At 38.6% G+C, this 13,608-nt stretch overlaps 3 protein-coding genes across 3 annotated transcripts; 2 read left to right on the plus strand and 1 right to left on the minus strand.

Moving 5' to 3' along the window:
- Positions 1–1,761: 1,761 nt before the first annotated feature.
- LOC118042047 (uncharacterized) lies at positions 1,762–2,552 on the minus strand. Its single transcript, XM_035049585.2, has one exon. It carries the CDS (start codon positions 2,253–2,255, stop codon positions 1,983–1,985), a length of 273 nt encoding a protein of 90 aa, XP_034905476.1. The 5' UTR covers positions 2,256–2,552; the 3' UTR covers positions 1,762–1,982.
- A 463-nt stretch (positions 2,553–3,015) lies between these two features.
- LOC118042048 (protein PLASTID MOVEMENT IMPAIRED 1-like) lies at positions 3,016–5,939 on the plus strand. The gene has a single exon (XM_035049586.2). The coding sequence runs from the start codon at positions 3,197–3,199 to the stop codon at positions 5,759–5,761; it is 2,565 nt and encodes an 854-aa protein (XP_034905477.1). The 5' UTR covers positions 3,016–3,196; the 3' UTR covers positions 5,762–5,939.
- Positions 5,940–8,787: 2,848 nt separating this feature from the next.
- LOC118042049 (monosaccharide-sensing protein 2) lies at positions 8,788–13,420 on the plus strand. The gene is made up of 6 exons (XM_035049588.2): positions 8,788–9,116; positions 9,682–9,799; positions 10,064–10,624; positions 11,423–12,369; positions 12,580–12,771; positions 13,219–13,420. Exons 2-6 carry the CDS (start codon positions 9,721–9,723, stop codon positions 13,279–13,281), a joined length of 1,842 nt encoding a protein of 613 aa, XP_034905479.1. The 5' UTR covers positions 8,788–9,116; positions 9,682–9,720; the 3' UTR covers positions 13,282–13,420.
- The last annotated feature ends 188 nt before the right edge of the window (positions 13,421–13,608 follow it).

Raw genomic sequence — 13,608 nt, forward strand, 5'->3', positions numbered from 1 at the left:
CAAAACCCTAAAACAACATGGACACCTTGGTGCGTAAACTGAAATGCTAAGGATCGTACCAAGTCTTTTCATGTCAAAATGAAAAAAAATACTGTGTATATATACATATATATTTTTTTTATCTTTAATCCTTGTTATTTTAATTGTTCTTTCAACTATAAAATTAACCTATATTTTAAAAAATAATTTTTTCATTCAGCTTCAGAGTTTTCTTAAAAGTCTGTGTACACTAGAACATATAAAAAAAACAGAGGAAATCCCAGCACATAAAATTAGATCTTGCTGGGGCATGATTATCCTGCTGGTGTCATGATCTCAAATTTGAATACTTCAAGAAAAAATGATCGTAAAGATTCCATCAGTTTATGAGTATTAACTCATGACAAACCCTTGTGAAAGAAACCCAGATCGATGTCTACAATGAGGAACCCTCGCACAGGGAAGGGGGGATCTGAAATTTCGCTTATTTGGAGCACTTATCGTTGCTGCTGCTGCTGTGGAAGTTCTTGGCAGAGGTAGGTGGCGTAGAGTATAGAGCGGCAGCCATGACACCAGGTAAAACGCCGAACCTTGCTATAATCATAAACAGTACCATTGTCTTCCTTTCAATCTCTCCGCAGAGCTCTGCTTGCGATTGCGATGATTGGCTGGCTTTCTCCGGTGAGGTGATGATCGCTGATAAGTGAGGACGGTTTTCTACTGTTTGTGTGCGTGCTTAGCGCGAGATACCCACTCCACCGGGGAACCCTGGGCTTTGCATCTTGTTGTTATTGGGCCTGTGGCCCAACCTACCACCCTTAGGTTGGGCTTTTTTTATGATGGATATATACAATTTTTCTACTTTCTTTTGATGGTGAGGTAGATGGTATTCACTTTGAGAAACTCCTTTGTTCTTCTTAGTTGTTATTTAATAATTCAAAGTGAGCACAAAAGATAATTACCATGTTCGAAAATGAAGCATTGCAAGCATACTTATTTGTTTAAATCTCAAGTCGTTAATTAACTCTAAAATGATATCATCTTTTTTTTAAAATAAATAATGTTATTTTCAATAAAAATTTTAAAAAACATATTTGAAATTAACTTGATCCTTAAAAATTCTTTATTAATTAATTACTAGATTAGCTTGCTATTTCAGATCAATTTTAATAACTATAAAGATCAACTCTTAGATGTCTAATTATGCAACAATAGTTGATGATTTACTTATCCTTTAAAAGCAATTATCACGTGATTAAGTATGCATTGTAGTACTAGAATTAGTGATATCCTGAGAATTAATGTACACCCCCAACTTATATGAAAATACGCAATTATTAGTAAGATTTTGAGTTGATGGACTCTTCATCGTGGTTTGGTTCTTGAAAATTGCTGCTTAATTATATGTAGCGTTTAAGAATGTGTCTGTAATATAAAAAAGAAATAATAAAAAAAAAAAAGAAGCTCTTAATAATGTGTGCACTTTTTTCAAAAATAAGTAGAAAGGAATATGGATTTTGCACCTTGATTAAAACTTTTAAAATTAATATAAAAGATTTTTTTTTTTAAATATATCATATCGGTTTGAGTGTATTTTTATAATTGTTTAAAAAAGTGAATTAATTGTGATTGATACACAAACTGATTTGAAAATATTCCTTGCTGGAAAAAAAAACCCAGCTTTTCCACTATCAGCATATCACAAGCCATTTACATGCAATTTACTTATTTTTAACAACAATATCATTATCTAATTGTTTACTTATTTTAACAAGAATGAGCATAAAACATTACTTGAAAAAGAAAAGAAAAACCATGTAATTAATTACAATGCCAAGGAGAATTTGTCCTGAAAGCTGAGAACTGTCAGCTCTGTGAAAAATTCTTGCAAGGGTTTGTGCACAGAGAACTGGCAAACCTTTATGAATTGTTTCGGAAGACATGGAAAGGGATGTTGCAAGAGCTGTTCAAGGCAATAATAATATTGTAGCAAGAACGTTGATTTATGGAATGCCATGACGATTGGCTGCATCAATTATTGCCATTTTTTCTGGGGAGAGGTCATTCCCTGAAAGTGTGGGAGCATCGGTGCCACCTCCACCTTGATTAGGCTTAACTTCTTGGTGTCCTTCAGTGCCATAGGCTATGCGCTTGTAATCCTCCAAATCTGTATACTTCAAGTAGGGACTGCTCTCCATTGGCAACCCATCAAGTTTTCCTTTCTTCTCTTCAACACCCTCTTTCCTATTTTCCATTTGCTTGCTGTTGTTCTCCATCTCTGATTTCTTACAATGGTCTGAAACCTCATTACTTATGTATCGAACAGCTTGCAATATTTCAGTCAGAAACCAAACCCCCGTATTAATCGAGCCATTTGACCTGTTCAGAGTGCTTGTCTCACCATTAATACTCAGCGGCGGCGTCTCTCCTGCATTCAAGCCACGTCATCATGTTTTTCGTGGTGGAAAATCCCTTGAAATAATAGACAGTTGTTGTGGAATCATCCTAGTTAAAATATTTCAAGACAAGCTTTAATGTCAGTTTAATGACATTTGGTAGGTACAGAACTGATGCAGGCAAAAAACTAAAACAGTGCGCGCGTGTGACCATTACTTTACTACTAGGGCGGTGAGCCAACATCTGTAAACCAGCTTTTGCTTGTCATCCATGGCAGAAATAGATTTTTTTTATGCATCTATCTTCGTCTTTCTAGTAAAATAAGTTTTTATCCCTTTTGTATTTGTCGTTTTTAATACTGAAACAATATTATCCAAACACAACTTAATAGAACAGATGCTGGAATTTACTGCAATGAACAGGGCAACTTTGAAAGGAAAGGGAAATCTAACCATGCAACTACCAAAAGACAATAAATACCTTGGGCTCAAATTGCCTCGTTTAAAATCTTGTCTTCTTTTGTTTTTTGTTGGTGTAAAAAATCTTGTCCTTTTCGGACAATAAAAAAGACATAACACGAACGTTCTTCTCGTCTACACCAGCCACAGAAATTTTTGGTTTTGGAAGGTATAGCAATTGCCACATATAACTATCACATACGGATGTTGTTTGTCCACCACCTCAAAAATCTTTCAAGCATGTGAATTCTATATATTCTTCCTCTTCTAGTTGTGTTTATCTGCAAGTAATCTCAGCATCAAAAGCCACCTGCTTCACCAGTTTCTTCTGTCAGCTTTCTTTCTTTCTTTTTTTTCGACTAATGGCAACAGATAGAAGGACATCAAATACTCAACTGTTGGAAGAACTGGAAGAACTCAGCGAGTCTCTTTATCAAGCCCAGACTTCCACCAACCGCAGAACTGGTTCCCTCACATTTCCTCGATCTTCAGTTCCTTCTATAATATCAGATGAGAGTGGCACAGAAAAAATCGATGAAAAATCAAGCAGCAGGCCTCGGTCCAGGCGGATGTCGTTGTCGCCTTGGCGGTCTAGTCCAAAGCCTGATGAAGAAACTGAGCGCAGAACATCCAATATTAATCAACCAGAAATAAAGAAGCTGGATGACATAGCTACTTCAACAGAGAAAAAAGGGATTTGGAATTGGAAGCCAATCCGAGCCCTGTCTCATATTGGGATGCAGAAATTAAGCTGTTTGTTCTCTGTTGAAGTAGTTGCTGTGCAAGGCCTTCCAGCTTCCATGAATGGACTCCGGCTTTCGGTTTGTGTTAGGAAGAAGGAGACAAAAGATGGTGCGGTCCATACAATGCCATCAAGAGTTTCACATGGCGCTGCTGACTTTGAAGAGACGTTGTTTATCAAGAGTCATGTGTACTGCACTCCTGGCAAAGGGAAGCCGCTTACATTTGAGCCCCGTCCATTTATGATTTATGTATTTGCAGTAGATGCTGAAGAGCTTGATTTTGGGAGAAGTATAGTGGATTTAAGTCGACTTATTCAGGAATCCATGGAGAAGAGCCAAGAAGATACTCGAGTGCGGCAGTGGGACACGAGTTTCAACCTATCTGGGAAGGCAAAAGGAGGAGAGCTTGTTCTCAAATTGGGATTTCAGATTATGGAGAAAGAAGGAGGGATTGATATTTATAGTCAAGCTGAAGGATCGAAGTCTAGTAAATCGAAAAATTTCTCACTTTCACTGGGACGTAAGCAGTCTAAATCATCCTTCAGTGTCCCAAGTCCAAGGGTGACAGGACGATCAGAAGCTTGGACTCCTTCGAAGGCAAATCCAGTTGCGGATATTCATGGAATGGATGACTTGAATCTTGATGAGCCAGCTCCAGCTCCTTCATCATCCCCCTCTATTCAGAAATCAGAAGAACCAGAACAAAAGATAGAGGATCTTGATCTTCCAGACTTTGTAGTTGTGGATAAAGGGTTGGAGATTCAAGGCAAAGAAGAGAATGAGAATGTAGATTCTGAAGAAAATGTTAAAGAAAAGTCACATTCAAGCGAAGTTGTCAAGGAAGTAGTTCACGATAAGGTACACCTGACAAGACTAACCGAGCTCCATTCAATCGTTCAGCAGATAAAAGCTCTTGAATCCATGATGGGAGAAGAAAAAACTTTTAAGACAGGAGATGAAACTGAACCACCAAAATTAGATTCAGATGAAGAAACAGTAACGCAGGAATTTCTCCAGAAGCTCGAAGATGCAGAAACTAATGCTTTCAAATTCAATCAACCTGAAATTCCCCCTCTGCATCTCGATGGAGGTGATGACTCTTCAGAGGCTGAATCCAAGGTATATCTCTCAGACCTTGGGAAGGGATTAGGCTGTCTGGTTCAAACAAGAGATGGAGGCTACTTAGCAGCTACGAATCCTCTAGATACTGTTGTTTCGAGGAAAGATACTCCAAAACTAGCAATGCAGTTGTCAAAACCACTCGTTCTTCAACCAGACACATCCATAAACGGGTTTGAATTGTTTCAGAGAATGGCATCCATTGGTTTTGAAGAGCTTTGTTCTCGAATCTTATCATTGATGCCCCTCGATGAACTGTTGGGGAAAACTGCAGAACAGATAGCGTTTGAAGGCATAGCTTCTGCAATCATCCAAGGGAGAAACAAAGAAGGCGCTAGTTCAAGTGCTGCTCGTACCATTGCTGCCGTTAAAACAATGGCGACAGCGACTAGTACAGGCAGGAAAGAGAGGATATCAACAGGAATTTGGAATGTAAATGAAAGCCCTTTGACAGCCGAGGAAATCTTGGCATTCTCACTGCAGAAGATTGAGGCAATGGCAATAGAAGCCTTGAAGATTCAGGCAGAAATGGCAGAGGAAGAAGCCCCCTTCGTTGTTTCTCCACTCGCTGGAAATGCAAGCACAGACAGTGGGAAGGATCAAAATTACCCTCTGGATTCTGCCATTTCACTAGAAGATTGGATAAAGAACTACAGTTTAGTTTCTCCAGGAAAGCCAGCAACAATTACCATAGCTGTGGTTGTCCAGCTACGGGATCCTACAAGGCGATACGAGGCAGTTGGCGGACCAGTGGTTGCACTAGTTCATGCGACACAAGCAGACATCGAAGAGGACAATTACGATGAGGAAAAGAAATTTAAAGCAACAAGTTCGCACATTGGGGGCATGAAGGCAAAGTCAGGAAAGAGGAATGTGTGGGATTCGGAGAGGCAAAGGTTAACTGCAATGCACTGGCTGGTTGAATATGGACTTGGAAAGGCAGGGAAAAAAGGAAAACATGTGTTATCAAAAGGGCAAGATCTCTTATGGAGCATTTCCTCAAGAATCATGGCTGATATGTGGCTCAAACCTATGAGAAATCCTGATGTGAAGTTCACAGAGTAGGAAAAGAAAGGCCCAAGTCTTGAATGGATTGGTTCCCGTGGTTCATTTTACAATCACTAATGGATGCCAAATAAGCAGGTCACTTTTTGTTAATTAGTAGATTGATTAGGATTTTCATACATAAGATTTGATCTGATCTGTTGCAGTTGTAATCAAGTACCTTTCGGTGCATTCTCTTGGTGCTGGTCTCCTCCCATTCATTTGATGAGAATTGAACTAGATTAATTTAAGTTTTTACTAAGAAAAACCTCGCATTGTTTTATTAAAAACAGTTTTTTTTTATACAGTCAGGTTAGATTAAGAATAACGAGTCATCGGGTAGATTCATCGACCAGGTTTTATAAACTAGGCTACACCCAACTAAATCCAATATTTGAAGAAAAAAGCATTGATAATCATTAATATACCTTGTTCCATTACTGCATATCACTTGCATTCTCATTCTCCTCGAGCTGGGCAATGGCAAGAAATTAAAGAGAATTGAGACTGATGTTCTAGGATGTCTACATAATCTCCCATTTGAACTGGATCATAGTCTAGAACCCTCGTCTAATTGGGCTTAGGGCTCCTTTTTGTAATTTTTGAGGCTTGTAGGCCACTAAATTCGATGAACTTCAAGAAATCATTAAACATGTATGCCGGCACGTTGCTCCCTTGCATCTGCACCTGTTAAGTAATATTTATTTTCCTCTTGGATGACGACGCGTAGAGTATAGTCAGTTTCACCTTGACTTAAAACAAAATCTATACTATAATTTATTATCTAGACCAAAACACATAAACCAATGATCACACATTAAGGATCGACAATGAGTTCGATAAAAAATGAATAAAAAATTCGACATGTCAATAGTATCCATGTCCCTCTTCTCCAACATGTCTCCAAGTCTCTTTGATCAATTTGTAATTATGAAAAAAAATACAAAAAATCGAGAGACCATCTGCATGTTGGTCTCGGACATGCCCTCGCCTTGAATATCTGTAAGACCAATTCCTTTTGCCCTCTTGATTAAACGTTCAGATTTGGCCAGATACGGTCCGGAACAAGTTTCAAAAACTAAGTATGTGTTTAGAGAATAATATAAATCATATTCTAGAATTTTACTTAATAGTTTAATCTTTAGGTTGAGATGGTTCTTTGACATGGTATCAGAGCTTATGATCAAGTGGTCATAATTCGAATTCACCAACCCTTATTTATTTGATAAAAATCAAGTACAAGGTAATGTGGTTATGTACAAGTTTCAAGCCAAAAGACTTTCACTTGAGGGGGTGTGTTAGAGAATAATATAAATCATATCCTAGGAACCTTACCCAATAGGTTAAGTTTTTAGGTTAAGATAGTTCTTTATAGTATGCGAGTATGAGTAGTTTGAAGGTGAACGAGGAGTTGAGCAGGATTATAGATCGGACTTCTTAAAATATTTAAAAAATATTTCTGAGAAATCTTTATTTTTTGAAGATAATTTTCAAATGCAGTTTGTTCTTGGGATTTTTTATTAAACAAATGTCTCCTCCCATCATTATCCAAGTACCCCTTATCTTAAGCAAGCAAGCGCTGTGTAAATCTTGTCTGGGTGGGGACATGAGATTCTTGAAGAAAACGCTGGCTGGAACACAGTTCAGAAGCAAACATGTGAGTGAACATTAAAACATGAACCTGCTGCTTCCTACGAGCGAGGACAGTTGCTGTGAGCGACTCGTCCAAATCTTCTACCTGTCTTTTGTGTTAATAATAGAAGGGAAGAGGAAAAGGGAAAGGACAGATAATTTTTTCTGACGCCTGGAGTGGTCAAACCACAGCCCCGTCGGCAAACGATGGTCCATGGAATCGTAGGGCAAACATGGGAGTGGCACACGGTGATTAGTGGCGTTGACAACTCTTGCCCGGTAGTCCACGTAGGAATAGTAAAAGTGGCCAAATGCTAACAGGAATTACGTACAAGATTGGTAGCTAGCTTGGCATGGTTTTACAGGTTCAAAAGAGGCAAGCTCTAGTCTTCCCCATGTGGCTTCCACCTGCATTGATTTTAGCTAACAGTCTCCTGCTAGGAGCTGCTGTATCTAATCCTTGACCCTCTTCCTCATCTTGACTGGTAGTTTTCCTACTCTTTCCTCGTTTCAATTATGTCCTCCGATAATGTACTGCCGTGGCCTTTCCGTAGCCAGGCCAGTTATCTCCGTTCACTACTCCTGTTTTTTTCTCTTCGTAATACAAAATTTTAGTGGTTTTTTTCCCTTTTTAAATAACACAATCCTAAATTTATTTAGAAAAATAGCACAATCCATTTGCGCAATGAAAAAAACCCTTAAAAGGCTGTGCAACTGGGAGGTGCGCAGCCTTTCAAAAAATTGATGTTTTTAATTTTTTTATCTGCAAGTTAATAATTCATTCTTATCCCTATCGATCCTTGTATGTTTGTATTCTAATCTCCAATTATTTATTTTATTAGATATCACACTTTATAAATATTTAATTTGAGAAGAGATTTTATCTATAACTTTATAACAAAATATATAATTTTATTGCTCCATGTGTAAAAGAAAATAAAATAATATTTTATTACTCCATGACTAATCCCAGTTCAGTTGAATCTACTACCTTTTCTACTGCTTTTAATACATTGAATGCAAAATCATGCATTGTTTAAGCTAGCTTTCGGGACTAAATAATAGTTTTTTTTAAATAGTTTTTATTTAAATATTTATTAAAATAATATTTTTTATTTTTTAAAATTTTTTTTTATATTAATACATTAAAAATAAACAAATTTTAAATTTTATTTAATCTCCGGAGTTTAGAAAAAGAATTCCTAAAAGCAATTGTAGAAAATTTGCCACAAAGGGATATTCTTACCTACGAGTCCTCACTTTGTCTTGCCAAAAAGTGGAAATTGGAATTCCTTTACAAATTCTATACATTTTAAAAAAAAAAAAATTATTCAATTGTTAGAGGGTAGAGAAGTCCAGTTCCGACAGGGTAAAGTACAGTTCAGACCTTGACCACATCAATTATTAGAAATACAACTCTAATGAAAAACGAAAGGGAAAGGAGAAGAAGACAATATCGCTTGATTGGTCCATATGAATGTATATAGACACGGTATGGGAGATTACAGGCTGACCCTTCTTTAGCTTGTACTCAGCTCCCTAAAACTTGCCAAGGTCACACAAGTTATTGAATTCTAAGCACATACCTTTTCTCCTCAAATCTATCCCAGTTTGAAACTATCAGAGTTGTTTTGTGGTGAAGTTGGTATCTGGGTTACCGAGAAAGAGATTTGTCAAGTTTTTAACTCAGTGAAGTAGGTGAGTGAGTGTAGTGTAACTGTTCAAGGATTGCTGGGTTAAAAAGGTATGATTTCAGTATCAGCTAATCCTGAAAGCAGAGTTCTTTGTTGTGGCAAATTAGGAGTGTATAAGGGCATGGCTTTTCCTCTAATTCTGAACCCCTCTTCTTTTTGGCTTGTCATTTGGTGTATCTAACACTTAACAAGATTCTTATCCACGTAGAAAAACAGCCTGTACTTCAGTTCAGTTCAGTTCATTTCACACACTTTGCTTGATATTTTATCTTCCTTTTTACTACTACAATCCAACACCATTCACTGTTATCCGGCTTTACTTTTTAAAAGTTACTTTTCTATTTCTCCAAGTCTCTGAAGCCAGCCCCTGTGCCTTGTTTTTTTGTTGAGTTTAACGTTTTTGGCTGCCAAGGGGTGAGCAATCTATAAAGATCTCCTCTTTCTGGTTTCTTTTATTTGCTGATGATTTTGGACAGTCTTGTATTTCTCTCTTGACTGAGTGGATTTTTCATTGCTTATTTTTTTTGAATTCAGGGGATTCACTGATTAGATACTGTATTGGATCTGTGGTTCTTGTTGTTTGATTGCTTTATCTGGGTGTTTATCTTTTTACAGGTGAGTTGGATATTGAGGGCCTGATTCATTGGTTAAAACATGAAGGGAGCATCTCTAGTGGCTATTGCTGCTTGCGTTGGTAACTTCTTGCAAGGATGGGATAATGCTACCATTGCTGGTACTTCTCTATTACTTTATCATCTATCTAATCTTTGATTTGGACCGAGAAATGTTTGATGTTAATAATTAAAATTAAAAACTTAAAATTCTAAAGATTGAAAATATTGAGATTTGTTGTCCATGGTGGATGTTATTTTTCTAGGCTTCCATTTGGAACATTTTCTCATACGTGTCGGTCGTTTCTGATATTTTCTTTTCTCTCACTTTTGGTGTTGAACTAGGGACTGAATGCAGTTCTGAAATATTGTTTCTATGTTTTCAGGCGCTGTCATTTACGTCAAGAAAGACCTCAAGTTGCAATCGAGTGTGGAAGGTCTTGTTGTGGCCATGTCACTTATTGGAGCCGCTGCTATCACAACATGCTCAGGACCCATATCAGATTGGATTGGTCGGCGTCCAATGCTAATAAGCTCATCAATTCTCTACTTTGTCAGTGGTTTGGTAATGTTTTGGTCACCCAATGTTTATGTCTTGTGCATAGGTAGACTGTTGGATGGATTTGGCGTTGGTTTAGCAGTTACTCTTATTCCACTCTATATTTCTGAGACCGCCCCATCAGATATAAGAGGAATGTTAAATACTCTACCTCAGTTTGCTGGTTCAGGTGGCATGTTTCTGTCGTACTGTATGATTTTTGGGATGTCATTGACAACTTCACCTAGTTGGAGGATGATGCTTGGAATTCTTTCCATTCCTTCTTTACTATATTTTGTACTCACAGTGTTTTACTTGCCTGAATCTCCTCGATGGCTTGTGAGTAAAGGAAAGATGCTTGAGGCAAAGCAGGTTCTCCAGAGATTGCGTGGCAGGGAAGATGTTTCAGGTTTACTCATTATTCTTTCACTGTTGTTCTTTCTCTCTCTTTTTTCCTTCTGAAAGAAGGTATAGAAATTTAGATCATGGGTTGAGACTATAGCCTGGTCTTTCTTGTTTTAGACAAGATGCCGAATCTCACTGAATCAAATGGTAGTTTGTTTGCATCATTAGTTTGAATGCGTGTCGAAGTATTTCCATGGCTGATGACAGCATGTGTAATTCACTGGGAACAGATTTTTTAAGCACCCAACTTTACACATGCAGCTAACTTCAACATCTATGTTTTCATAGATCAACTTGACTTATTTGTTATACATGATAAATCTAGAAGCTTTTGATGCATGCTAATCTTTCCCCAGTAAGTGCACTTTGAAGTGGTTTTGAGGGGGCCCTGTTTTTCCCAGCAATGATCTATTTGGAATTGTGAAAGCCATATTGTGGCAGGCCATCTTTTTTATTTTAATGGTAGAGTTCCAAACACTTTACATTCTTCGTTCGGTATCCTTAAAGCCTGACCAATTAATTGGAGATCAAGGTGAGGTGTATAGCTTTATCTGCGGATTATACTTTAAATTGATGAGGAGCTTAACTTGATAGGAGGGAGTAAAACTTTTTCACTGGTGTGAGTTCATTTCTTTCCAGCTTCAGTGTTCATAAACGTGAGCATAATGTGTAGATGTTTTTAATAGTATTCGGATTTTTTTTGGTGAATTTCCAATGGTAGGAAATGCAGGCTTCTCCTTTTGCATAAGTAGCTTATTAAACTTGCTTATGTGGCTGTTGCTAAAGCTTCTATGATGCACAGGCGAGATGGCTTTACTGGCTGAAGGTCTTGGTATTGGGGGTGAAACATCCATAGAAGAGTACATAATAGGGCCTGCTGATGAAGATGCTGATGGTCAAGAACCCACTGTTGATAAAGACAGAATCAAGTTATATGGACCTGAAGAAGGCCTTTCCTGGGTTGCTAAACCCGTTACTGGACAGAGTTCTCTTGCTCTTGTATCGCGCCAAGGAAGCATGGTGAACCAAGGCGTGCCTCTGATGGACCCTCTTGTGACTCTTTTTGGTAGTGTTCATGAAAAGCTCCCTGATACAGGAAGCATGCGGAGCATGCTTTTCCCTAATTTTGGCAGCATGTTTAGTACAGCAGAACCTCACTTTAGGACTGAGCAGTGGGATGAAGAGAGTGTACAAAGAGAAGGTGAGGGCTACGCATCAGAGGCTGGTGGTGAGGATTCTGATGACAATTTGCACAGTCCACTAATATCACGCCAGACGACAAGCATGGAAAAGGATATGGCCCACCCAACTTCCCATGGCAGTGCTCTGAGCATGAGACGGCATAGCAGTCTATTGCAAGGAGCTGGGGAGGCAGTTGACGGTACTGGCATTGGTGGGGGTTGGCAGTTGGCATGGAAATGGTCCGAGAGAGAAGGCGAGGATGGAAAGAAGGAAGGGGGGTTTAAAAGGATTTATTTGCACCAAGAGGGGGTTCCTGGATCCCGACGCGGGTCTATTGTTTCACTTCCTGGTGGTGATGTTCCTGTTGAAGGTGAGTATATCCAGGCTGCTGCTCTGGTAAGCCAGCCAGCTCTTTATTCAAAGGAGCTTATGGATCAGCATCCAGTTGGACCCGCAATGGTTCACCCATCTCAAACAGCTACAAAAGCTCCAATATGGGCCGCTCTGCTTGAACCCGGAGTTAAGCATGCTTTGTTTGTTGGGATGGGAATTCAATTGCTTCAGCAGGTAGTCTATGACTTCATTTGATATCTTTTGCTAATTTGCTTCCCCCCCCCCCCACTCTCTCTCTCTATATATATATATATAAAAGTTAAATTTAAGCTCTCAATTCATTCTAATCCACATGAATAGTTTTCCTACTACTCTCATTTTGACCAAAATCATATTGTGATTTATGTTGTTAATAGCTGTTTTTTAAGAAACATTCGCATGCAGTTTGCTGGTATAAATGGAGTTCTTTACTACACGCCTCAAATTCTTGAAGACGCAGGTGTTTCGGTTCTTCTTGCAGACTTGGGCCTCAGCACAAACTCTGCATCATTCCTTATAAGTGCATTTACAAAACCTCCTTATGCTTCCATGTGTATAGGTTATAGCGATGAAGCTTATGGATATCTCAGGGAGAAGGTGACTTCCTTTCTGCATTACTTCCTTTTAGTTTTAGTTCTTTGATTGCACTAGGAACAAACCAACAAGGAAACTCTTCCTTCTACTGCCCAGTTGCCTAATAAAGAAACTTGTTTGTTATCCCTTTTATTCGAATGTGATCAAGTTAGATGAGCGCCATCACCTTCTCAATGCATCCTTGTGCCCCTTACTGATCAAGAGATCAACTCAAAATTGAAGTGGGAGCTGCAATGTTTTTTTTAGAACAGGGGGCCTTTTCAAATTATTAGCAAATGAGAACATCCAGTTTGATTTTTCATGAGAAGAACTCCCTCCCTCCATCTTTCACTCACTCACTCTCTTGCTATATATATAGGGGAGGGTCTGAGCACATGCTGTTTTTTCTGTCAGTCTTTACATCTATTTATGTCTTGTGTACTTATTAATCTCCTCATCTCTCTGTTCCAGGACGCTCCTACTTACCACAATTCCTGTGCTGATACTTTCCCTCGTCATCTTAATTATTTTTGAACTAGTGACTGTGAGCGCAATGGTCAGTGCTGCAATCTTAACTGCCTGTGTTATCATCTTCATCTGCTGTTTTGTGTCGGCTTATGGACCAATTCCTAATATCCTCTGCTCGGAGATCTTCCCGACAAGAGTCCGAGGCCTCTGCATTGCCATTTGTGCCATGGTTTACTGGATTGGAGACATCATTGTCACCTACACACTGCCTGAGATGCTAACTTCCATCGGCCTAGTTGGTATCTTTGGCATTTACGCCGCTGTGTGCGTCATCTCTTGGATCTTTGTTTTCTTGAAGGTCCCAGAGACCAAAGGAATGCCTCTTGAAGTCAT

This window comes from Populus alba, chromosome 2 (assembly GCF_005239225.2).
Source record: "Populus alba chromosome 2, ASM523922v2, whole genome shotgun sequence".
Taxonomy (NCBI): Eukaryota; Viridiplantae; Streptophyta; class Magnoliopsida; order Malpighiales; family Salicaceae; genus Populus; species Populus alba.